Source organism: Ursus arctos, unplaced genomic scaffold, assembly GCF_023065955.2.
Source record: "Ursus arctos isolate Adak ecotype North America unplaced genomic scaffold, UrsArc2.0 scaffold_16, whole genome shotgun sequence".
Lineage (NCBI taxonomy): Eukaryota > Metazoa > Chordata > Mammalia > Carnivora > Ursidae > Ursus > Ursus arctos.
This window is the reverse complement of record NW_026622830.1, coordinates 43,893,818-43,919,844: the sequence shown is the minus strand read 5'-3', so window position 1 is coordinate 43,919,844 and position 26,027 is coordinate 43,893,818. Positions and strand designations below refer to the sequence as shown.

Sequence of the window (26,027 nt, the reverse complement as noted above, 5' to 3'; positions counted from 1 at the left end):
AAATATAAAGAATGATAAAGGGACTTCTTATTAATTATTTTGGAAATGGTGGTGTTCGATATCTCAAAGATGAATTCTTTCAGACATAAAGTAGTTTATACTGATTCTATTCTTTGGATTCATCTAAAGGGAAAAGGATATAAAACTAAAGTCCCGTGGATTTGATTAGTGTAATATTGGATGTTAAAATACCTAAAATGATTTAAAAAATAATAAAATACCTAAAATGATGAAAAATGTCTATACATGTTTTAGATTTATTTCAGTCATAAAATGAGATTAAATTAGTTATAATGTATGTGAAAATATTTTTACTATTATAATCTCATGTCATGTCTCAAATTTGTTAAAAAGAGTTATTAGCTTGGTACTTCCATAGCTCTATGCCATTGCTGTAACAAGCAAACAGTAACAGTAGCCACCGTCCCATCTTGGTCAGGTGCAAGGTACAATCAGAAACAAATCTACCAAAAGATGTCATCTTTTATAATTTCTGGTTCTTTAATTTTAGTTGCTATTCGTACAACCAAATACATATGTGCTCAGTAAGAAACTGAACCATTCGTGGGGGTTACACTCACGAACCTAGTCATGTGTTCTTTTTTCTTCCAGACATCCCCCATTTGAGACCAAAGCCAGTGTACCTTACTACAACGCGAGATGATGAAAACATTTACAGTACAAAAATTCCATACATGGCAGCTCGTGTTGTTTTTATTAAATAGATTGTAACTTTCTTTTTCAAAAAAAGTATCTAACTACAACACAAAACACTAAAAATGGAGTTGCTGTACTGCCCAAAATCATGCAGGTATGTCATTCATCTTATCTTTTACGTAGGTAAAAATATGCTAACACATACCAAAGTAATTGATTATTAGGGTTTTTGGTTCTTAAAGAATGTTGGTTATGGGGATTGGTTTTACTGGTGGGCTCTCTCTGTATTGCTGAGGTGTCAGAGGGAGGTCTGAGATAGCACTTGCAGTGCTCCGTTGAAATTGCCATGACAAGGTGATCTTGGGGGCCAGGGAGACATTTTGAGAAGGTGGCTGTTTTGTGCAGACTCCTGGCCCCCTCTTATTTTCCCTCCTTTGATCAAGTACCAGTGACCTCAGAGCATAAGATCAGGTTGCCTTCACCAATCCCCAGCACCAGGAAGGCCCTCAGGAATCATGGAGGTGGGCCATGGAAAGGACCCATGAGACTGCCAAGTGCCCTCTTGGGATCTCAGGGAAGGAGTGGAAAAGCATCTCAGGATTTCAGGATGCCATGATGGAATCCCTGCAAGAAAAGGCTGTCTCTCTCGAAGGCCTTCAGTGAAGACCTCTTTCTGTGTGGGGCCGGTGGTGTATCTTCCCTCTCTTGCGGTCCTCGGTCACAGACAAATGGGGCTTTCCCAGCAGACTGAGTTGCTTAGGGACTTTGCACTGGGTGGAACAGAACCACTTGAGGAGATTGGAGAGCAGCTGCTTCATGGCAGGGACACGGTTTTATGCACAAACTGTGGTCCACTTAGAGCAAGTTTGCTGATGCCCTGGAGTTCCCAGAAGCGTGACTAGGCCTGAGCCGGAAGAGTGACACACACCCGAGTGACAATGAGCATCTTCACAGAGAAGCACCGCTTTGATAAGAACTGACTGAAGAACTGGAGAAACTTAGTTTCAAAAAAGTCTGAGGGGAATATAATTGCAGTAAGAGCAACAAAAGAGTTACTGAAGGTTTTAAGAGAAAGCTTTGGGGTGCCTTGTTGGCTCAGTCAGGTTAAGCATCTGCCTTTGGCTCAGGTCATGATCCCGGGGTCCTGAGATCAAGACCCGCATTGGGCTCCCTGCTTAGCAGTGGATCTGTATCTCCCACTTCCTCTCCCTCTGCCACTCCCCTTGCTTGTGCTTGCTCTCTTGCTCTCTCTCCCCATCAGATAATTTTTAAAAGTCCCTAAAAAATAAAAATAAAGCTTTAAAATACCTTAAATTTGGGGTGCCGGGGTGGCTCAATCAGTTAAGCGTCTGCCTTAAGCTCAGGTCATGATCCCGGGATCCTGGAGTCAAGCCCGGCATCAGGCACTCTGCTCAGCAGGGACTCTGTTTCTCCCTCTGCCTCTCCCCCTCCTCGTGCCTTCTCTCTCTCTCTCAAATCAATAAAATCTTTAAAATAAAATTAAAAACTTTAAATTCATTAGTTTAAAAATTTAATAGGTAAACTGTAAACAGTAATGATCACTGCTGAGAACAAAATTGATTTTCCAAAGTAATATCTGACAACACTGAGGAAAAATTCAAAGAAATGGAAATCAGAAATGAATAAATAAGATCTGAGGAGAGGTCTAGACCTACCTTGCAAGTATCATGAGGACAAAAGGAGAAAAAATCAGAAGTGATAATTGAACTAATGCAGAATTTACTTGAGCTGAAAAAAAGTCATGCCTTAGACTAACAAGGCCTTCGAGTCCCAGGGAGAATTAGCTAAACAGACACAAACCTAAACAGACATAAACCTATTTGACTTTAAGGAATTAAGAAAAAATTATCAGAGTTCCAGACAGAAACCACAAGTTCCTTCTAGAAAATGAGACAGAGTAGCATTGAATTTTGAATCTAATCTATAACCCTCAGAGCTGAAAGAACTGTCAGTCTGTCTGTCTTTCTCTCTCTTTCTCAGAACCTTGCTTCATATCACATATGTAAGCAGATGTCGGATTGATTTAAGTCCTAAATTGATTTAAGGTTTAAGTATTAAACAAAATGATAAAGAATTTAGGAGACAATCTAGGGGAATATATACATTTGGGAAGTGGTAGACCACCTTAGGTAGAGATAAGACCCACAAGCCACAGAAAAAATGAGGTCCCACTTTACTTTACAAATTTGAAAAAGTTTGTATGTCAAAAGGTACAGTAAAGCCACACTCGGTCAACAGACTGTGAAAAGCATCTGTAACATCAGAGCTGTTAAAAGAGTTCATGCCTCTGATACATAGAGATTGCCTACACACTGATGAGAAGACAAACATCCAATTGAAAAACAGACAAAAGGAGATGAAAGAGAAGTTCACGGAAGAGAAAATAAAAATGACCGTGAATTTCACGGAGCCAGGGAACACCATTAGTTCTGGACCATGCTGAGAGACCTTTATTCACCCATCAGGTAGACAAAAATTTGTATGAAACCATATATAAGAAACACAGTCACATTCTTTGATAAATTTTACATTGTATCTTGTGTGATTATTAAGTCAATTCAAAATAGTCTATTGAAAGGCTGTGACTTTTTCCTACCTGGTTTCAAAATTTCAGAAAACCGTCACTGAAAATAAGTTTCTCATTCTTGAAAAATACATTTGGATGATGATAAGTAGCAAGAATAGCAGATTAACCACTGATTCAAGGTTCCAGTTTTTTCCTTCATTGGTCATTCACACTTGTGAGTCATCTACTTTTATTATCTGGCTTTCTTAGCGTCATAAAGGTCTGACCTTCCAAATGAGTTTGGATGGTTGTATCATCCTAACAGAAGAACACTCCATAACTCAAAGTGTCTTAAAGGTAAAAAAGAAATATTTTAATCTCTTATAGAAGCAGCTCATGGCAGGGCTGGCAGAGAATGTGGTTTATTCACACTCTCTCCATGATTCTGTACAGTTTTCCCTACTCTGCCCTTTCCCTCTGGCAGGTTTGTCTTCCACTTCCCACTGATTATAAGACGGCTGCCAGCAGCAGGGGCACTGCCTTCCTTGTTCGTGTTCAGAGACAACCCAGATATTTCTGTAAAGCCCTTACCTTTTGTCTGAGTGGGACAACCTAGTTTACTTGTCTCTCCGGGAATAGTAACAAGGCACTGACTGATTTGAAGCTGGCTATGTGAATGGCCCATGAAACAGAACCGTTCCCTGGTCCTGTGGATGGGGCCAGCTTCCTGTGAGTCACCTGGGCCGCAGGGGAGGAAGCACACAGAGCCCTGGAGTTCCATTAGGGAGGGGGAATGGATTCTGGCAGACACCTGTCCAGCCCAGCGCTGCCACACCCTGCAGATGGCCATACCTAGAAATGGTCACCGCCATCGTATAGACTCTCAGTGGGCCTCACAGTGAGTTGTTATAGTAGTCTTCTAGTGTCATTGCAGCAAATTACAAACTTTCAGTGGCTTGAAACAATACATTTTATTACCTGGAAGTAATAAATTACTTAAATTACTCTGGAAGTCAGAAGTTCAAAATCAGTCTCAGTGTGGTAAAATCAAGGTGTTAGCAGGTGTGCGGCTCTGCCTTCTGGAGGCTCTAGAGGAGAATCCATTTTCTTGCCTTGTCCAGCTTCTAGAGGCTTCCTGCATTCCCTGGCTTGTGGCCCTTCATCATATCACCTTTTCTCCCTCTGTTTCCATCTTCCCATGGCCTTCTGTGTCTGATCCTCCTGTCTCCTTATGGATACTCATGATTACATTGGGACCACCCAGATGATCCAGGATAATCGCTCCCTCTCACACCTGAATTTAATCACACCTTCTAAATCCCATTTGCCGGGTAAGGTGAGATACTCAAAGGTTCTGGGGATTAGGGCATGGACATCTTTTGGGGGGGGGTCATTATTCAGCTAATCAGCTGCCTCCTGTACTCCTGTTTGTGCCTCGCAGCTGTATTTTCCACCTCATCTCACATGTGTCTACTGTGTTTCTCTCTTCATTTGCATTGTACATGAGAAAAAGCAGCAATTTAAACAACTGAATATTAGAATCTGGAGACAGAGTTGCAGGAATAAAAGCACATATAATTTCATTTGTCTCCTGAAAGTTTTTGTTTGGAATTTGAAATTTAATATAATTTTGCCTATGTAAAGTGAATATTACTGAATCAGTTGATCTGAAATCTGTTTTCAAAGAATATGCTGCTCTTGTAAAAGCCCTTCAAAACAATATTTTAAGTGCTGTTTCCAAATGGAGTTTATACTTTTGCCCTTATTATTGTATTAAAGGTCTGTTTGAGGGTTTTTGTGTGTGTGTGTGTGTTTTCCCAAAGTGAATTTGCTTTGGGATCTACTAATACCTTTAACAGTATTTTTCACCAGGGAGGAGATGAATTAGTGCATCTTCTAGACTAAGTTTTCTTACCACTTGGAGAATCTGGTATAACAAATATTCATGGGAGAACGGAAGGACAGTTGCTCTTACATCCCGTATACTATGTTGACAGCAACAGCATAAACCTGAACAAACTGTACATTCTTGGTGCATCACTTCAGCTGAAAATGTGTTCGGTGAAGTATTATTTAGTCCTTAGTAATTCATTTTTGTATGAGATAGAAGTACTTCAGCATACATTAGAGAAAGTAGAGTGGTGATTTTAAAATTTCAGCAGTGACCATTTTTTAGCAGTTCTATCAGCATATTAATTGACATTAAAACCCATAATAGCCCATTTGGGAATGAAAAAGAAAGCTTGAGATGGTTCAGTTTTCTGTATGACATTTGTATTTATTTGTCTGATAACGCTTAGTTATACTTTTATTAAGTCTCAGTGCACCATTCAATAGTGATTTGTGGGCTGTGGGTTTCCTGAAATTGTATTTCATGGAATGAGCAGTTAGAAAAAGTGAATCTGCACAGCCAAGGAAACAGTCAAAAAAACTAAGAGGCAGCTCCCGGAATGGGAGACGATATTTGCAAATGACACTACAGATCAAAGACTGGTATCCAAGATCTACAAAGAACTTCTCAAACTCAATACACAAGAAACAAATAAACAAATCAAAAAATGGGCAGAAGATATGAACAGACACTTTTCCAATGAAGACATACAAATGGCTAACAGACACATGAAAAAATGTTCAACATCATTAGCCATCAAGGAAATTCAAATCAAAACCACACTGAGATACCACCTTACACCAGTTAGAATGGCAAAAATTGACAAGGCAAGAAACAACAATTGTTGGAGAGGATGTGGAGAAAGGGGATCCCTCCTACATTGTTGATGGGAATGCAAGTTGGTACAGGCACTTTGGAAAACAGTGTGGAGGTCCCTTAAAACGTTAAAAAATGAGCTACCCTATGACCCAGCCATTGCCCTACAGGGTATTTACCCCAAAGATACAGACATAGTGAAGAGAAGGGCCATATGCACCCCAATGTTCATAGCAGCATTGTCCACAATAGCTAAATAGTGGAAGGAGCCGAGATGCCCTTCAACAGATTAAGAAGATGTGCTCCATATATACAATGGAATATTACTCAGCCATCAAAAAGAATGATTACACAAATTTTTGCAGCAACATGGACGGGACTGAAGGAGATAATGCTAAGTGAAATAAGTCAAGCAGAGAAAGATAATTCTCATATGGTTTCACTCATTCATGGAACATAAGAAGTAGGAAGATCAGTAGGAGAAGAAAGGGGAAAAGAAAGGGTGGGGGGAAACAAAAGGAATGAACCATAAGAGACTATGGACTCTGGGAAACAACCTGAGGTCTTCAGAGGGGAGGGGGGTGGGGGAATGGGATAAGCTGGTGATGGGTATTAAGGAGGGCTCGTATTGCATTGTACACTGGGTGTTATTCGCAAGGAATGAGTCCTGGAACTTTACATCAAAAACTAGGGATGTACTGTATGGTGATTAACATAACAAAAATATTATTATTAAAAAAAAGAAAAAGAGGTTGTAATGACTTTCTTCCAGACTGTTGGTGGTGGCGTGGGGCAAGAGAGTGTGGTGGAGCTGGATGGCGGTGGGCCTGCAGAGCAGGACAAAAACCATTCCAACAGCAGCACCTTGTCTGACCGAAGACTCAGCAACTCCAGCCTTTGTAGGATTGAAGAAGAGCACTGCCCCGTGTATGAAATGGTGCAGCGGATTCTCTTGTCAACGCGAGGTTATGTCAACTTTGTGAACGAAGTCTTTTGTCAGGTTAGTGTGTGTGTGTGTTATAAGTTCATGAAATTGAAGAGACTTTTGTTCTTGTTCTTTTGCTCATAGTACTGCAAGAAATACTATTGATGAGTTGGGCTACATTCCTGGACTGAATAATGATTCCTCTAATCCTGCTTTTAATTTGTCATGTGGAGTGTTGTGATTTTGTGTATGATTCTTTAAGATTTTGTTTTTGTAAAATTCCTACATGTGGAGGGGAAATTCTATATATGAGCAAATCATTCCAAAAATACCCTCACGTGTCAGTAAGAAACTTGAAACCCAGAGGTAGGTGGGAAGAAAACTCTTGCTGAATACTCATGAACCAATGAGCATGGCAAAGAGGAGCCCCAGGCTGGTGTTGTCCCAAGGGCCAGAGGGAGCTCTGTGAAGGCTCTGCAGATGGTTGTACTTTCCCTGCAAACACGCATGGTATGAACATGTGATTGAAGTATTTATGACGTAAGAGGAAAAAGTTGGGAGGGGAATAAGGGGAAAGTAAGTGATGACGCTGATACCGCACCCTGGTAGTGGACACTGTGGTGAGTGAAAAAGGAGGGGAAGTACAAACAAGAAAGCAGGTGCAAGTGAGGAAGAAGACGGCAGAGATAGATCAGAGGCCAGGCAACTATTAGCAGCCCTGAGCTACAACCGGGGCTGGTTCTGCCCCCCAGGGGCATTGTCCGGAGACATTTTTGGTCATCACAACTGGAGAGAGGGCAATGCTACTGGCATCTAGTGGGTAGTAGCCAGTGATTATGCTACAGGCATAGGACAGGGCCTGCACTAGCCCACGACAGGGAACATCAGGCCCCAAATATTAGTAGTGCTGCTGTGGAGAAACTCTGATGGAGGAAGCAGAACCCGTGGTGCAGCGGAGAAGACAGCAGACCTGTGGTGTGGGCTGGAGCCACTGGCCACCTGCATCTTGGTACCGGTGCCCTGGGAGACAGAGCCTGGCTCTTTTGTGGGTGTGTGCATGTGATGGGGACTAGCTGTTGAGTCTGGGCACACGCACAGAAGGTGAGGCCCCTGAATGGCAGAGACCTGTGATCCGTGGGAAGAAGGGGAGGAGCCCTGTGCACACACGTGACCGGTGCATGTGCAGCATGAAGAGCTTTTTGAGGAGGGGCAAGACTTGTAGATAGCGATGAACCCTTTCACTTCTGAGACTGTCATTAAGGAAAAATCAACCAAGAATGAAAGTCCCAGTGTAATCCACAGCAATCTGGAGGTTTTCACGTATTTTGTATTTTAGTGAATAAAAAGGTTGGACTTAAGAAAATATTAGTGTAATATTCTCACTCCCTGACTGTGTCTTCTCTGTCTCATTTCTTGGCCCCTTTTTTATTTGACCCCAGATTCCAAGAATTGACCAAGTTCTGGGCTTGAGCCTTTTCTGCTGTAACTCCACACTTGCCTCCTTCGGGCTCAGAGCCAGCAGCCATGTGGCGTGAGACTCTCACTCAAGCTTTTTGTCTGGACCTTGCTTCTTGTTTGCACACTTGCCTTTTAAAATGCCCACTGGTGATCTTGTCTGACATTCTAGTGGTGTCTTAATGATGATGAGGCCAGAGCTTAGCTTATTTTCTTCCCTGACATCAGCTTCTCCTCATGACTTGACCACTTCTTTAACGGAACTCGTGTTCTTGTGTGCGTATTAATTTCAGCCCTCCCGTGCTTCTCGTCTCCAGCTCCTCCAGTGAGCCATCACTGGACAAGCCATGCAGGGGGCTTTCTCACTCCTGCTCCCTCCTTTTCCTTTGACTGTGGTTAGCAGCATGCTCCCTGGAGCCCCACACCTGCCGTGTCATCCCTTTCTAGCCTATACTGTATATGTCATGCTGCCAAAACATTCTTTTATCATAATAGTCCATGACTTAAAAATCTACCCTAGTCTGTCCATTAATGTTGCCCTGTTGCGTTCCTGTTGTACCCACGGAAGGTACTTGATAACCATGTAATTTGAGTTGAAATCATCAAGGTCATATAATTGAGGATAGAGGTCATATTCTTTATAGAGTAAAGGACTAGGTAATAGTATTTCAGGCTTTGTTGATCACACGGACTCTGTTACAGCTATTTAGCTCTGTCTTTGTAGTGAGAAAGGAGACATGGACAGCACATAACAAAGAAGCATGGCTGTGTTCCCGGGGAACTTTATTTATGAAAGTCACTTGGCAGGCTGGATTTGGATGACAGGCCATACTTTGCAGGCCCTGATCTGTAGCAATGTTTTAAGCTCTTGGATGCCAGTGCTTAGTATAAGACTGGATATGATTCACAAAGCTTATAAATTTTGCACAAGAGATAATGCTAAACTGATGTGGTTTTGCCTTTATTGTGTAAATTGTTAATTTATTATATGGAAAGTTTTGTTTGCATCCATTATTGACATTGCACCGCTGGCAAGAGGGTGCTCTAAATTCTGCATTCAATTTTAGTCCTCACTCCAATCTACATTCAGTTCAGAAGTAGCTTGGGCCAAGGAGATAACTGCAGACTACTTATGACCGAACTTCTGAGACATCTGTGTGCCGTGAAGCCAAAAAACATTTTATTTACACCTTCTCATTATTCTTTATCAAATCTAATTTGAAAGCACGTATGTGAAATTTAAACCGTAAATGTTGTGCATATTAAAATACTAAGTAGAGATTCTTGAAGGGGCATGGGTTTTAACATTGCATTCTATTGCCCTCTTGTGGTCAATGATGTATTGTTCTTTTGGGGGGGGCGGGATTTTTTTTTGTCTGTTCTTTTTTTTTTAATTAATAATATATTTTTTATTCTATTATGTTAGTCACCATACAGTATATCCCTAGTTTTTGATGTAAAGTTCCATGACTCATTAGTTGCATATAACACCCAGTGCACCATGCAATATGTGCCCTCCTTAATACCCATTACCAACCTATCCCATTCCCCCACCCCCCTCCCCTCTGAAGCCCTCAGTTTGTTTCCCAGAGTCCATAGTCTCTCATGATTCATTCCCCCTTCTGTTTACCCCCCCTTTCTTCCCTTTCTTCTCCTACCGATCTTCCTGCTTCTTATGTTCCATAAATGAGTGAAACCATATGATAATTGTCTTTCTCTGTATTGTTCTTTTCAGGATGGCAAAATGTGACTTGTTTCCTAGTGATTTAGTTTTCAATTTTAAAGTGTTCAGAGACTATTTAATATTTAGGCCTAAAGGCCATTAAAGTTTAAAATGTACATTCAGGAAGCGCATGTTCTCAGTGAGGGAGGTAAGATGTGTGTGTATGCACCAGAGAACAGTGCATGATGGAAGAAGGTCAGATGTCCATGCGTGTGGTGTCGAAATAAATGCTGACAAGGGGCCCCGAGTGCAGAAAGTCTCGTGGCAGGGGCTAACTGTGCAAGTCTCCTTGGCCTGGGTGGTTCGGTAGGTTGCAGGCAGTGGAAATAGATGGTAAGTGAGGGGAGACGAGGTTCAGTGGTGCTCAGGGCAGCCTCAGTTTACTGCTGCCCCCAGCAGGCAGGGTAGCAGTGAGTGGTAGAAGCTTCAGGTGGGGCAGTTCTGGTCTCGGGGTCACTCCGCTGGAAACTTGTCTTCTTACCAGTGTTTTTCCGGACTACCCGTTGTGACCATTTGTAGATCATGAAATCAACTTATCAAAAGCCAGTATTTTGGGGCGCTTGGGTGGCTCAGATGGTTAAGCATCTGCATTTGGCTCAGGTCATGATCTCCAGGTTCTGGGATCAAGCCCCACACTGGCCTCCCAGCTCAGTGAGGAGTCTGCTTCTCCCTCTCTCTCTCCCCCTGCTTGTGCTCTGTCTCTCTCTCCCAGATGAATAAATACAATCTTTAAAAAAAAGGCCAGTATTGTTTTAAAATAATGGAATAGAATAAAATAGGATGGACCGAAACATTTCAGAGTACACTGCATAGTCTAAGGATTAGTATTTCTTTGTAAACATTCTAAAAGAACATTTATTATACAAATGCATATATGCTTCCGTAAAATGTCTTACTTAGGTTATGGGTCTGAAAAGTTCAAAGCACTGCTCTAAAGGTTATTTGTCGATTATGTTGTTTTGTTGGTGTTGGTTTTGTTTTAAAAAATAACTTTATTTTTAAAAAAGTGAATGTTCATTAGACAAATAGAGTCTCAAGCCAATCACTCAAAATACTGCCATTAAGCAACCACTGTTGCTGTTTGTAGAGTATCATTCCAGGTATTCCTATGTGTGTCTATTTGACTGCTGGCCTGGCTAGCTAGATAAGCAAATAAGAGCCTGGCAGAGAGGAGATGGGTAAGGCAGGGTATAAACAGACAGAGAGCAGCCTGGCAGACAGACAGGAAGGCTTACAGATGAGCTGATAGACGTAAACAAACTGGCAGGCAGGCATAGAAGATTAGACAGGTGGGTGTAGACAGGACAGCTGGCAGAGGTGGAAGTGAGCAGGGAGGTGTAGATGGACAGGTGCATAGGTGCAGACAGACAGGTAGACAGACGGAGAATTTGGCAGGCAGTTAAAGATGGACAGGCAGGCAGCTAGCCATGGATGGGTGAAGGTAAAACCAGACAGAGGTTGACTGAGGTAAAGGCAGAGACAATGGGAGGGTATGTGGAGGCACTGGGGTGGTGGTGAGGGATTGACAGGTAACTTTATGACAATGGAATCTTTAATTCTTAATGATGCTTTTGTGCATTTTTAATGAAGAGCTCTGAATTTTATTTTATTTGAATTTGACAGAAGAAAAAATAAAGAGAAACAGAATTGTAGAAATTCAAGTAAACATTTCCTTTAACACAAGAAATATTAATTACCAAAATATTTATCTATAATGAGAAGATTAAAATCACATTAAGGTGGTGGCATCAGTTTTTATCCCCATGGTGTAATTTTAGATAGCACTTATTGATTTCTTAAGAAATCTGAAGAAATTATCAGCCTGGTATTTTCTTCAGCCTCCTCTCCCCATCCACTTATTTCATTATATTATAAATTGTTAGCCTAAATTTACCATTATTTGCAGTCAGTTTTGGAATTCTGATGTGCAGAGTTGTTCAGTCTTGGTTCTGAATTTAGCTACACTCTCCTCCTGGTGTCCTGAGTCCTAACATGCTTGCTTTGATGCACTTCTTGGATGGCCTTGTTTTGTCATTGAGTGGGTGTTTTCAAGAAGGTGTCTTGAGGCTCTAGTCCCTGAGTTCTTTTGTGATGAGGAATGTTTCCTTTTGCTTTTCCACATGAAAAACAGTTTAACTGGGTATAATAATTTCAGATCAACCTTTCTTCCAATTAGGAATTTTCAAGTCAAAACTTTTCTAGAATTTTCAGTATGAATACCTTCAACATGTTTAAAGTAATAAAAGACAACTTGGAAATGTTTCCAGGAAACAAGAAATTATAACAAATGACTAAGCAGATTTGAATAATAAGGAAATAGAACTCCTAGAAATGAAAAAAAAAATGTAATAATTGAAATAGTAAAGGAAAACCTTAGTGGGTGAGTTTAATAGCACGTTAGGTACAGCTGAGGACTGAATAATCAGAATGACAGACCTGAAGAAATTATCCCAAGTGTCCCCCAGAGAGACAAAGATGAAAAATATGAGAGGTTGAGACATGCAGAATACGGTGAGAAGGTAGGAAACACATATTCCATTCTTTTCTAGCCTTATTTTTTTGATCTGCTGTTCTGCAAGTTACTGAGAATATCCTACTATAGCAGTGGATTGGTCTATTTTTTTTCAAAGTCTATCAGTATTTGCTATACACACACACACACACACACACAAACACACACACACACACACACACACACACACACACACATATATATATATATATTTGAGGCAAAATTATTAGTTTCAGTACGGATTCACAAATGTCATATGTTCCTTTGAACTGATTCTTTCATCAGGAAGAATTTTTTCTCTTTAATAGTGTTTTTATTTACTTATTTTTTTTTTTTTGGTCTCAATGTCAGTCTTGCCTATTCTTAATATAGCTCTACCAGTTTTCTTTTGGTTAGTGTTTGCATGGTGTATCTCTCTCTTTTTACTTTCAACCTCTCCATATCCGTATGTTTTTGGTGTCCTCTTACAAATGGCATATAGTCTTTTAATAGTTATTAAAATCGAACCTTATAATTTCTCTTTTGATTGGAGCCTTATTCCCTTTACAGTTGACATAACAACTACTGTAATGGTGTATAAGTTCACTATCTAACTTTCTGCTTTCTAATTGTTTTGCTAATTGTATTGAATTCTCTCAGGCTGGTTGTTTTTAGCATCCCGTTTTTCTCTTCCAGCTTAGTATTTTTACACTCATTTGTAATATTTTAATTGTTAGCATCCCTAACTTAAAATCTAGCATTAATTTCAACTTTTACCCTGTAAGTATGCACTCCAGTTCCATTTATTCCTTCTCAGTTCATATGCCCCTGCTATGTACAGATTTGCCTCAACTCACAATGCAGTTTTGTCCTGATAAACCCATCAGAAGTTGAAAATATAGCAAGTCAGAAATGCATTTAATACACCTACCCTACCAAACATCATAGCTAAGCCTCACCTACCCTGATCATGCTCAGAACATTTACTTTAGCCTACAAGTTGGGCGATCTCATCTAACACAAAGCCTAGCTTATAATAAAGTGTTAAATATCTCATGTAATTTATTGGATACCATAATGGAAGAGAAAAAGAGAATGGATATATGGGTACAAAATGGTAGTAAGTGTATCAGTTGTTTATCCTTGTGATCCCAGGGCTGACTGAGAGCTGTAGCCACTGCCACCGCCCAGTGCCACAAGAGAGTGTCATACTACATATCCCTAGCCCAGGAAAAGATCAAAATTCAAAGTACAGTTTCTACTGAATATGCATGACTTTCGCATTGTCATAACGTTGAAAACTTCTGAGTTGAACTGTCCTAAGTAGAGGACCATCTGTATTTGAATTCCATATTATGAATATATTATTTATATGTGTACACATATATTATCTCTTTCATATCTATTATTTTACCCAGTTTTATTCCTTTTTATATATATTCATATATATTATCCAATTACAGTTATCCAAATAATTACCTGTTTATTGCATTTTTATCTCTTCCTAAATCTCTGATCCAGAATTATTTTCCTTCTGCCTAAAGAATAACTTTCAGTATTTCCCTTAGGTCAGATCTCCTGGTAAAAGTTTTTCTCATTTCTGTATCTGAAAATTTCTGTATTTTGCTTTTGTTTTTGAAGTGCAGTTTTTCTGGATATTGAATTCTACATGGGCAGCTGTTCTCTCTTTGCACATTGAATATTTGTCGCATTGTCTTTGAGAAGTCATGTGAGGTCATGTGGTTGCTCCTTTGGAGGAAATGTCTTTTTTTTCCTCTGGAAGCTTGTAAGATTTTCTGATTGTTCTTAGTTTTCAGCAGTTTTACTGTAAGGTACTCTGTATTTCCCTGCTTGTGTTTGTGATTCTTGAGTCTGTGGATTGACATCTTTTACCAATTTTGGCAAAATTCTCAGGCATTCTCTCCTCAAATATCATTTCTGCCCTTTTTGCTAATCTTCTTTCCTTGTGCCTCTGCAGCCATGTATAGGAGCAGCTTGTCATTGTGTTCTTTCTCTTGCCTTCCTTTCTGAGTTAGCCGTCCTTTCGTCTCACCGTGCTTCACTCTGAGTGTTTCCTTTGGATTTTTCATCCTGTTTTCAGCCATGTCCATTCTGTTGTCAATCCATACCCACTGAGTTTTTAATTTTGGTTATTTTATTTTTCAATTCCATTTACATTTCTTTTTGAAACTTTCTTTATCTGGATCTCCTATGTGTTTAAATTATTGTCTGGTTTTTATTGTGGTGTTGTTAATGTTGACTTCGCATATTTCTGATTTTTAATGAATATGCTACATATCATATTAACCAGACAGTTTGTACAAATCATTTGGGTTTTACTGTGACCTTATTTTCCTACGGAGAAAATTTCTATTTGCTTCTTAGGAGGAGGATAACATGATATACCTTTGATTTTGGATTAGGATTACCTCATTGTCTACATTTGTCCAAACTCATCACATGGTCCACTTAACATTTGTGCATTTCATGATTTATAAATTTTCTGTAAAGTACCATAAAGAAATTTTGAACTCTAAGGAAGTGATATGCATGTTAAAATGTTTAGGGATGAAATGTACTGATGTTTGCAGATTTCTTTGAAATGCATCAAAAATAAAATGGGTTGAAAGAAGGGTAAATAGGGGTGGATTGATAGGTATGTGGTAAGCAAATCTAGCAAATGCTAATGGTAGAATCTAGGTGGCAGTATATGGGTATTCACTTTAAAGTATTTCTACTTTATTGTATGTGTGAAAATATTTGTAATACAATTTGGAACAACATTAGAGTGAAACAGCATTGTACTTTGTCATACTCTGCTTTGTCTTTGTTGATCTTTCTTGAGATACAAGTCAGAATATTTGTTACATTGATATGTTACCTTCTTGTTATAACACAGACTCCTCTATTCTGGAATTTGATGTGACGTCGATGGAAATATATATATTGCATGAATCCGTGTTACACTGAAGTCTGCCTGTAATTGGATCCTGTAGCATGAACATTAAGGACAGTATTAAATCTCTGAATCTTGAGATTTCAAGACCTAGAATCATCGCTAACTTACTTTGTAACCTTGGGAAAATATCTCTTGTGTTCTGAGCCTCAGCTTAATTTTTCATCTATGGAATGAAAACACTTCTGTAGTATTGAGTTCCTCTCCTTTGTGTTTACCCCTCAGAAATATTCCTTAGAGCTAATACTCAAAAGGCAAATACATTTCTCCTTTACCTTTTTGTTTATATGTTTGGAATCTTACATTAAATCAGAAGTCTTACATGCATATGTGTAAAGAGAGTCTTTAATGTTCAAAAGTTCATGGGGTGCTGTGTGGCTCAGTCGGCTAAAGTCTGACTCTTGGTTTTGGCTCAGGCAGTGATCTCAGCATCATGGTATTGAGCCCCGTGTCAGGCTCTGTGCTCAGTGCTGGAGTCTGCTTGCTCTCTCCCGCATCCTCTGCCCTTCCCCTGCTGGGCACATGCTCTCTCTCTCTCTCTCTCAAATAAATGTGAAAAATCGGAAAAAAGAAAGTCCACATAAGTGTGCACAATGCTACAGCTGGCCAGAGGCTCTCTCTAATGTGTTTTCTGAGAGCCACATTCACCAGCATACCAGTGAGTACAAAACACCTGGGTACAGTCTTTACTCATTGGTATGCTGGTGAATGTTGGCTCCCAGAAAGGGATGGTAAGGTGGAAGGGAGGGGCGAAAAAAGAAGGAAGGAAGAGAAACACGAAGGGGAAGAAAAAAAAAGGCTCCAATTATTAGCATTTGCCAACTTCTGTGGTGTAAATAATCCTTCCGTCACCAGCACGACATCCCTGCACATGGAGTTAGGCGGAGGTGTGACAGTTGGCTGCAGCTGGCTGCAGTAGTATGTCTGTTGTCTTATACTCAATTTCTAATTCATTGGATTGTATAACTGTTATTGTTTATATAGTCAATTAAAGTATCTGTGTAGGTGTGCATGTTGGCTATTTTTGTAAAAAAAATATTCAGAATACAGAAGTTATTTTTAAATTGTGTGACATTTTCTGGCCCAATTGAAAATGCCTTTTTTCTTCAGCAAGTTTGGTGTGCACAAAAATATCTGGCTCCGTATGTTTCAGAGGAAAGTCTAAACTTGGTGGTGGTGATTAGAAATGTCTGTTATGTGTCTGTTACAGTGATCTGAGCAGGTGTGGAGTTAAAGGGAGTCTTCTCTTTTTATTTTAGGCGTTTTTGTTGCCTTCCTGTGACATCGCTGTAACAAGGAAGGTAGTTCAAATCTACAGAAAGTGGATCCTCCAGGACAAACCTGTGTTCATGGAAGAGCCAGATAAAAAAGAAGCTGCCCTAGAAGATGCTGAAAAATTAGGATTTTCAGAGACTGACAGCAAGGAGGTAATACGTTGTCGCTTGTTTCAGTTGGGAGTACACATATTTTAGCAAAGTCTACCCGATCGGGCGAGGGTGCCAGTCAGTGGGGCAGAGGCCGGCGGGGCTCTTTTATCACAGCTGCTGCTCTCCAGTTGCTGAGTTCCGTGAGGACCTGTTTCAGTGAGGCTGCTTCTGGGCTGTCTTCAGGATCATTGGTCACCTCCTTACCCTCAGGCTAGGTCCGGCTGTGCATGGCAGCTTCGTCATTCACTGTGGGGCAGAGTTTTTTTATGAGCCATCGTATGTTCACACGTCTGCGTATGAGACTAAAAATGTCACTGCCGTGTTGGTATTGACATGTTTAAACAAATAGCATTTGAAAAACTAAATTTAGAATGTTTTGGCAGTCTTGTCTTGTGCAGTGGCCTGTCCAGAGCAGCTGAAAGGACTAACCCAATAAGGAGTGCTATCTCTTCTCTTAAGAAGCCTCACTTCAGGGCTGGGTGCTGTCCTCAGAGTGAGTGCTGTTGGAATGGAACTTTTCGTCCTGGTTAGGTAAAGCTAGAGGCTGGATAAATCTAAAACAACACAGTGGGATCTCTTCCTGAAACAAAATATCTGTCATATTTATATTTCTGGCATGCTGTTTTGAAATCTAGTCTGAGAAATTATTTTTTTTAAAGATTTTTATTTATTTATGTGACAGAGAGACAGCCAGTGAGAGAGGGAACATAGCAGGGGAGTGGGAGAGGAAGAAGCAGGCTCCCAGCAAAGGAGCCCAATTGGGACTCGATCCCGGAACACCGGGATCACGCCCTGAGCCGAAGGCAGACGCTTAAGGACTGCGCTACCCAGGTGCCCCTGAGAAATTATTTCTAAAAGTGGGTGTTGCAGCAATTAACAACAAACATTTAAAACTATTTGTAATCAAAGGCATATCACTTTTAAATATCTGTATTAATTCCATAATTTTTGATTTTTTAATATTGGTGACATCATTTTAATAACTGGTCATGAGGTCAAAATGAATAGATAAGCAAATGGAATTTATCACACATTTTAAAGGTCTGTTTTAGAGACTCATTCAGTCACTGGACCTGTGTTTATTTCTTCAGCACATACTAAACACTAGGCACTGTTTGAGGTGCTGGAGGCAGTGAACAAAATGGAAAAAAGACTCGCCCTTCTAAAACCCATATTCTCATGAATTTTGGTGAGTGTAAGGAATTAAATATGTGAACATGTACTTCTTCCCCCTCCATTAACTGGTTTTTATCTTCTAAAGACCTCATCTGATGGTTCCCGTCATAAGCGATCTTCCAGTTGGGGACGAACATACTCCTTCACGAGTGCAGTGAGCAGAGGATGTGTGACGGAAGAAGAAAATAAGAACATGAAAGCCGGGGCTCAGGCTATGCTGCAGGTACGTGGCTGGCTGGAAACATAAAGACCTCCAGTTGGAGTCAATTTGAACATTTTGTTTATTGTGATAGCATCATTAAAGTATGGTGACATTTTTATCTACCTGTCAGTAAACAGCTCTTAAGTTCTCATTCTGAGTTTTCTTCCTGACTGCTCATCTTCAGTTTGTAAAGATTCTTTTCTAGTCGAAGGAGACCTATGAGCTGGTTGCAGGTTTTTGAGAGGGATTATTACGCAGTGAACGTGAAATGACCGAGATCCAAATCTTAAAAAGTATCTCCTGAACACCTATGGGGAGTTAGTCCGTCATCTGGACTCTAATTTGCAAGACAAGCATGGTGATTATATAATCCCATAAAGAATATTCTTCTTAAAAATTGCCTGTTTGATGATAAATGCTCTACTTTTTAAATCTTTATCTGTATGAATATATAAAATAGAACCAGTGCCATCTGGGAACATTGGAAAGAACAACTTTGGCTGATCACTTAATCTTCCCAGACCTCACGATTTTACCTCAAAAATGGAGATTGGGAGATTGATTACCTCTTGGCTCCCATCTAGGTGGAAGGTTGTTAGGACTCTAAGTGAAAACACAGAATGCCTCTTTTTCCCCTGCTCCCTGGCGCCCACCCTCTACCCCATATCCACCTGAGGTAGCATAGGCATAGCTTGCCTGTTGCCCAGTTTTCAATGACATGCTTTTGTCATCCGTCTCTCAGTAGGATTTCTCGTCATGGTATCCTTTTTGCTTTCAGGTTCATTAGCAGTTTAATACTCTGTAACTATTGAATTTTCTCATTTTTCAGTGAAAATCAGCAAATAATTTGAAATCAACTTTAAACAAAATGAAGATGATTTTACTTGAGTAGCTTCAAAGAATTCCGGTGCCAGTTGTTAGGAAAATCCGTGCCCTCACCAGAGAAGTGCATGCCGGAGTCCCTAGCCTGTGTGCCTTGGTATTCCTTGTCCTCCAAGTGGATTGCCATATGCCATCCTCAGCCTTCCCACTGCCCGTATCTCCCTAGGTTCAGGAGAGTGTTAATTTGTTTTCTGAAAGGATAAGTTACATCGACTTGGCCAAACCAAGAGAAAATATTTTCCACTTGATTGTAGCACAACAGTGTTCAAAAATGTTTAGTTTGGATTATAATAGCTGTTTTTGTTCTCTTTGTATCCAGTATCTTTGGTCCTTTCCTTGGTTCATTAGGAAAAAGTGGCCAAGGACAGGTTGAATAAGCTAGTATTCTTCTCCAGTTGCTGTTGAGAGGTGCAATTTGGACGTATTAATTTCTTTTTTATTTTTACCTTAACCAGTACTGACATGGTAGTAAGTAATATTCATGGAGTTGGCATTTTGATCTTTTTTAAAAAAGAAAATGAACGGAGTATATAATATATGAAGACTCCTCACTTGTACTTGGGACTATGCAAAGTTTCAAATTCACATCAAGAAACCAAATACCTTGAGTGAAAGATCTGTGTTGCAGCAGATCTTCTATGCCATACATCTTCCAAAACCATGGCCGCGAGGGGCACCTGGGTGGCTCAGTCGGTTAAGCCTCTGACTCTTGATCTCTCAGCTCAGGTCTTGATCTCAGTCAGGGTAGTAAAAAAATAAAATGGCCACTAAAATTATACTAAAACTGCTATAGTTGGTTAGTCAGAAAGTTCTTTGTTTTCCTTTTTCCCACTTGAAAGCTAGTAAAGTCTTCACAATTGCTGTTATCATCTGTTACCAATTATTACAGTGCTTATTTAGTAATTCTTTCTAGAAAAGTAGACCCTGAAACCTTTTTAATCTTGCACAAGATATCTTAGAGGCTGTCAATATTTAAATTCACCCACTTGACTTTTGAGCATGTTTATTTTAATTTCTTCAGTCAGTTTGTGCATCTATTTTAAGATGTTGTGTTGATAGATTTCCATCACAGGTGAGCCAGAGAATTCTGTTTGTTCCCAGATCCTTTGAATTTGTACTGCTGAACTCAAGGGAGACTTAAGAAGGCATAGGATCTAGGTAGATGGTACCCATCCACCTTCATCACCAGACTGACAACTCAGTCTCCTAAACTGAAGGGTCACTGGTGTCATCTGTGTCAGTAGTAATACAGTGTTAACTTTACTGTAGTGCCCCTAAGCAGTCACTTATGACTACATAACAGGCCACATCTGTGCGTCTCACAATTTTCTACTGAAACACCCCTGACAGGAAAGGACAGTGAACTCGTACCCTAAAGGTCTGAGGTAGACTGTAGAGCTGTTGGCTGATCATCTAAGTTTTTTTAAATCTGTTTTTATCTCAAGAATTCACTTAGGTTTCCTATCCTACTGCATAATATAGTTCTCCTATTAAAAGTATATGCACCTGGAATCTATGTACTGTTGACCATGTGGCCTTGCCTGTTTCCTGTTTTCTTAATTCCCAAATTAAGAACTAGGAAGATCGGTAGGAGAAGAAAGGGATAAAAAAAAGGGGGGTAATCAGAAGGGGGAATGAAGCATGAGAGACTATGGACTCTGAGAAACAAACTGTGGGCTACAGAGGGGATGGGGGTGGGGGAATGGGATGGGCTGGTGATGGGTAGTAAGGAGGGCACATATTGCATGGTGCACTGGGTGTTATGCGCAACTAATGAATCATCGAACTTTGCATCAAAAACCAGGGATGTACTATATGGTGACTAACATAATAAAAAAATTTTTTAAATAAATAAAAATAAAAATGAATTTAAGTGTTCATTATAGAAATACTTGCCTTCTAAGCACTGGATTTTTGGAAACAAAATATACTCTCAAGAACCTGGGTGTGAAAACGACCCATAGGCGGCAGCCGCCAGCACATTACCTGTGCAGAAAGCTCTGTCTCATTCTCTTTTCTCCTGTATTTCTCTTGGATCCTTGACCACTCGTTTGAAATACTTGACCAGAGCTCTATGAGAGGAAAGCAGAGTAGTGGTACCTAATTTTGCAACAAGAGAAGCTGCCGATTATATACAGTTGGATTTATGAAATTTGCTGAGTAACACAGGCTGTGCAATGAATGATAATGAAGTAAGCCTTTAGATTATTTTTCTTGTCTTATCCTTTATCAGGCTGTGTTCTAGATTCTCCGAAAGGAGCCACTGTGGAGAGATCATTTTCTCTCAGCTGGCGGAGCCACCCGGATGTGGCCGAGCCAATGCGATCGAGGAGCGCCACCACATCTGGGGCACCGGGAGCTGAGAAAGCAAGAAATATTGTTCGCCAGGAAGCAACTGGTAAACGTTTATTTAAGTGTTTCTCTGAGGTCTAGTTGCTATCTAAGATGGATTTATAGGCATAAAATGTTTTAAAAGCTTTAAAATTCGACTCAGAACATAAATACATGGCCTTTTATTAAGTGGGATGTTTCTGTATCTTTTAATTGTCTCTTCTGTTCTCTTCAAATCTGTTTTTGATACTTATTTCTGAATCGTTCATTGTGAAAAAGAACTTGAGCTGTCACTACTGAGTGAGATATATGTGCAAAAGAGAGAAAATAGATATTTTGTTAGAAGCCTGAAACAAATAGATTCTCAGTAATCGCACAGCTGCATTACTGTTGTTGAGCAGCGTTAATCTTAGTGTGGCGCTGTTCCAACACAGAAAAAGAGAATAATGCACGTAGTTTGCAGGACTGGAGGGGGATATTGAAGTGCTTGCTTCTTTTGGGGAATGGAGCTTTACATGCCTGGAGCTGTTGTCCTTCTAGCCTGTTCCCTCAGTGAAAAACAATGGAATGAAATCCACGGTCTCCAACCAGGCTCAGTTCAGATTCTCAGCTCCCCGGGGTCCAGCTCTGACCTGTAACCCCTACGTAGGACATGAGTCTTGCATGGGAAATGGCTAGGTGAACAAAGGTCCCCCTGTTCTGTAGGAGCTGTTCAAGAAGCTGCTGCCCCATCAGTGCCTGGGCTCCATCTGGTCCAAGCGCAATAAGCCTGGCAGTGAGCACCTGGCGCCCACAGTCCGGGCCACTGTCACCCAGTTCAACGGTGTGGCCAAGTGTGTCATCACCACCTGCCTTGGCAACCCAAGCATGACAGCCCGGGACAGGACCATGGTGGTGAAGCACTGGATCAAGGTGGCCAAGGTATGCAATGGGAAGCCCAGCTGAGGTGCTCTCCTGAGCCTCGGGCACTGTTCTTCCCTTTATCAGGTCTCAGGGTTGAAGGCCCTGGTCTTTGCCCTAGGGACTTTGCCCTAGGCTCTTCCGTCCAGGGGCATGCTGACCTCGACTTGCATGGCCCCATTCTGGGATGCTTGGTTTCCTTCCTTGGAGTGAGGTAAAATCCTTCTCCTCTGCAGCAGTGGGACTCTCTGGGCCTCACGTGTGCCCTTCGGCAGGTCCCTGGACAGAGGCTTCCTCCAGCAGGAGTGCTTTCCCCAAGGGGGACTGAAGCTTGAGAGCCAATTGGGCGCCAGCTCCCCATGTGACAGCCCATTCTCTTCCCTCCCCAGGCCTGTCAAACCCTGAGGAACTACTCCTCCCTGCATGCCATCCTCTCGGCTCTGCAGAGTGTCTCAATTCACTGCCTTGAGAAGACATGGGAGAAAGTTTCCAGGTGAGTGGGTCTCACTCCATGGAGGGACCAGGATGGACGAGGAAGGTCCCAGAGGCCTGTCCTCTTCCCCCTCAGGCAGCTTGGACCTTCTGGGAGGCAGCAAACCCCGACCACAGGACCTGGGCTGGTGGGTGGGTCTCTCAGCCTCCCTGGTGAAGAGGCCACCATGCCTCCCACTTTAGAATCAGTTTTGCCAAATGTCCCACATGGGGCTGAGCTGCTTTAAATCTTTTCACGTGTTTCCTTGACAGCCACTAAGCTCTCTGCCCATTTGAACCCAAAATTGACCCAAACAGCGTTTCTCAATGAATATGGGAAGCGAGGCCCAGGATGAGCCACATGAGAGCTCCCTCCCATGTCCTACAAAGACCTTAGTGCTCAGAGGAACCCAGAAGAAACCCTCAACCAGGCAGGTTGACACTTTGGCGTTCTCAAAGAAAAGGCACTCGCACTCAACCCTGCCACGTTATTCGTCCATTGATCCTGCCTCCCTTGCCTCTGTTCAGGAAGCCATTGAAGATCTTTCAAAAGCTGTGCAGCAAGGACACCACACAGGGCAGGAACCTGCTCATCAAGGTAGCCTGGAAGGTGCAGGTCTGGAAAGAGAGGAGGGGTGGGAGGGAACAGGGTCCTGAGTGGATGAAGTCGGGATGGGCTGAAGCGTTCCTTGGGGAGGGGAAGACTTTGGCATGAATGTGGCAACAGCCTAGGTGATGATGCCATTGGTGGCGAGGGGGCAAGCAGGTGGTGTCCAAGCAGACTTCCTAGCCTAGACACCCTCTCCCTCTGTGTCGACAGCTGTTCCAGGTGGGGGCCTGTACAAACCTGGAGAGCCCAGAGGACAGACCTCTGCTCAGTGATGGGGTTGGGCTGGGTTGAGGGCCACAACAATGATGAGAGTAATAGGACCCTGAGTCCTCAGGAGACCATGGGACACAGGTGGAGTTGTCACGTTTCCTGATGAGAAAACAGGCTCGGGGAGGCCAGGCTGCAAGCTCAAGGTCACACATGGAGTGAATGTTGGAGTGAGATTGTTCTGGAATCACTCATGGCCTGCTTCTGGATAATGGGGCCTCAGTATCAGTATGAGTTAGGTCAGATGTCTAGGGTCTGAAGTCCAAGATGGTGGGGGCAAGTGGCCTGAGGGTATCATGGTCTCAAGGAACTTGTCCTTGGCCCTTCAGGAGTGGCCATCCAATAGATTTGCCACCCTGGTGATAGCCCTCCGGGGAGACCGGAAGAGGATGCAGAAGAAGGTGAGTGTGCCTGAGGCCCAGGGCCTCCAACGTCAGAGGAGGAGGGCTCCTCCCTGAGGGCTGGAAGCCTCCCAAAAAGGAAAGATCAGGAAGGGGGGGCCTTCCAACTCCAGCTGCGGCTCTTGTGGCCACAGCACTACAATTCTTATTTCAAAGGGACCAGGAGGAGGGTCTAGAAAGGTCCATAGAGAATGGGTTTTGTCATCCCAACCCTCCCCCTCATGACACAGGGTGTCGTGCCCTTCCTTGGCACTTTCCTCACTGAGCTGGTGATGTTGGATACTGCCATGGAGGACTATCTGGAGGTGGGTGAGCCTGAGGATTGTGGGGGAGGGACCAGAATCCGGAGGTTTGGGAGCAGAGCGCCCCAGTACTGAGCCCTGAGCTCTCAGGACTCAGCAAATCTCCCCTCATGACAGCCTCACAGCTGCCCCTGTGAGCCTGGGGGCTGTTGCCTATCTCAGGGATGAGTGAGGGGAGGCTGCAGTTAGGACACTGCTCCTGGTGCTCAAGACTGGTAAAGCAGCAGAGGTTCCTTAAGGCAAAGCTGCATGAGGTCTGTCTGAGTGGACCTCAGCCTCCCCCGGTGAGGTTGCCCGTGGGGGGAGAATGAAGTCAGGACCCTCCACATCAGCAAGCACCTCAGTCACCGCAGCAGCCCCTTCCTGCCTGAGGCTTCGGCCTCCCCTACTGTCTTCCGAGAGGGTGGTGCTGCAGGGTCCCGACCTGTAGCCAGTCCATCTGCCCCATGTCCTCCTTTCTCTGGACTCCAGAGCCTGGCCTAGATCCCAGGCCCGCTATTTGTGTATGCACGGCCCCCTTACGGGTCCTGGCCGTGGTGCAGCATGAGAAGGGATGGGAATCAAGTGCTCCTAAGAACCAGGGAGCTCATTCTGATGGACTTTGTTTGTCTGCTTTCCGGGGGAATGAGATCAACCACCAGAAAAGAAATAAGGTGAGCATATGTGGCGCTTCCCGGAGGGAAGGGTAGGGAGTGGGCCTCAGAGATGTCCCTGGGAAGAACATTCCTTGGCTCCATCCCCTCCACATCACATTTCCTGGGATCCCTTGAGAATAAAGCAGTGCAAGACCCATCCCCTTAGGAAGTGGGAACAGATGCATGGCATCCAGGAGAACTTCCCGGAGGAGGGGCTACTGATACTCACCTCTGAGAACAGGTGGAGACCGGATGAATCTGCAGGCAGGAGGGTGGCGATGTGTCCCAGGACCCGGGACAGGTCCCTGGTCCCACTGCTCAACCCTCACCAGGCCCTGCAGCTCCCCCCCCCCCCCAGTCTCCCTATGCATCCTGTGCTTCTCTCTCTGCTCAGGAATACCAAGTCATGGCCAAGATCATGTTGTTCCAGGTGGCTTCCGAGAATTACACCCTAGAGCCCGAGGATCCTTTTCGGGCCTGGTTCCAGGCTATGGAGCCGCTCAGCGAAGCTGAGAGGTGAGGCCCATCAGGAGCTGGGTCGGTGAGGTTCGGGGTGGACTCTTTCTGCTGGCCACTCCTGGGATCCTTCTTCCCTGGGCAGCCTCAGGCCTTGTTGCCAGGGCGCCAGACTCCAGCTGTGGACAAACACTGGCAGGGACTCTTGAATGGAAGCTCCTGGGCAACTCACAGGTGTCCCTCTGTCCTTAGCTACACCCTGTCCTGCCAGCTGGAGCCCCGGTCCTAGCTGGTCAGCAGCACTCAAGAAGGAGAACTGGCTGCAGTCAACCTCAGGGCTGAGCAAGTGTCCGGTGGCCCTGCAGGGATTCCTCAGCAGCTGTGTACTGGTGGTCGGTGCACCCCATGTGCTCCACACTCCTTCCCCCTATCTATTTCCTTATGTAGGGGGTGCCATTTAGTTGTTTTAAATAGTTTTGTGATAGATTTGCATATTAGGAGATTAAAGCCCTTGTTTTGTTTTAGA

The 26,027-nt window shown here is 42.6% G+C and overlaps 1 protein-coding gene across 4 annotated transcripts; it reads left to right on the top strand.

Annotated features, from left to right (window-relative positions):
* The first annotated feature begins 290 nt into the window (after window positions 1-290).
* Window positions 291-26,027, top strand: LOC130541847 (ral guanine nucleotide dissociation stimulator-like). Of its 4 annotated transcripts, XR_008959411.1 has the most exons (9): window positions 18,180-18,267; window positions 21,362-21,526; window positions 22,165-22,380; window positions 22,749-22,852; window positions 23,359-23,428; window positions 24,037-24,108; window positions 24,339-25,063; window positions 25,476-25,561; window positions 25,754-26,027. XR_008959411.1 is itself a non-coding variant. In XM_057312704.1 (7 exons), exons 2-7 carry the CDS (start codon window positions 21,434-21,436, stop codon window positions 24,483-24,485), a joined length of 702 nt encoding a protein of 233 aa, XP_057168687.1. In that variant the 5' UTR covers window positions 18,180-18,267; window positions 21,362-21,433; the 3' UTR covers window positions 24,486-26,027. The 4 variants fall into 4 exon arrangements, 1 of the variants encoding a protein (XP_057168687.1); XR_008959410.1 differs by having other exon boundaries at window positions 24,339-25,561; XM_057312704.1 differs by having other exon boundaries at window positions 24,339-26,027.

Coding starts and splice junctions, on each gene's coding strand:
- LOC130541847 (XM_057312704.1), top strand. CDS start 21,434: ATGTGGCCGAGCCAATGCGATCGAGGAGCGCCACCACATCTGGGGCAC. Junction 21,527..22,164: donor TGTTCGCCAGGAAGCAACTG/GTAAACGTTTAT, acceptor CCTGTTCTGTAG/GAGCTGTTCAAGAAGCTGCT. Junction 22,381..22,748: donor ACTGGATCAAGGTGGCCAAG/GTATGCAATGGG, acceptor TTCCCTCCCCAG/GCCTGTCAAACCCTGAGGAA.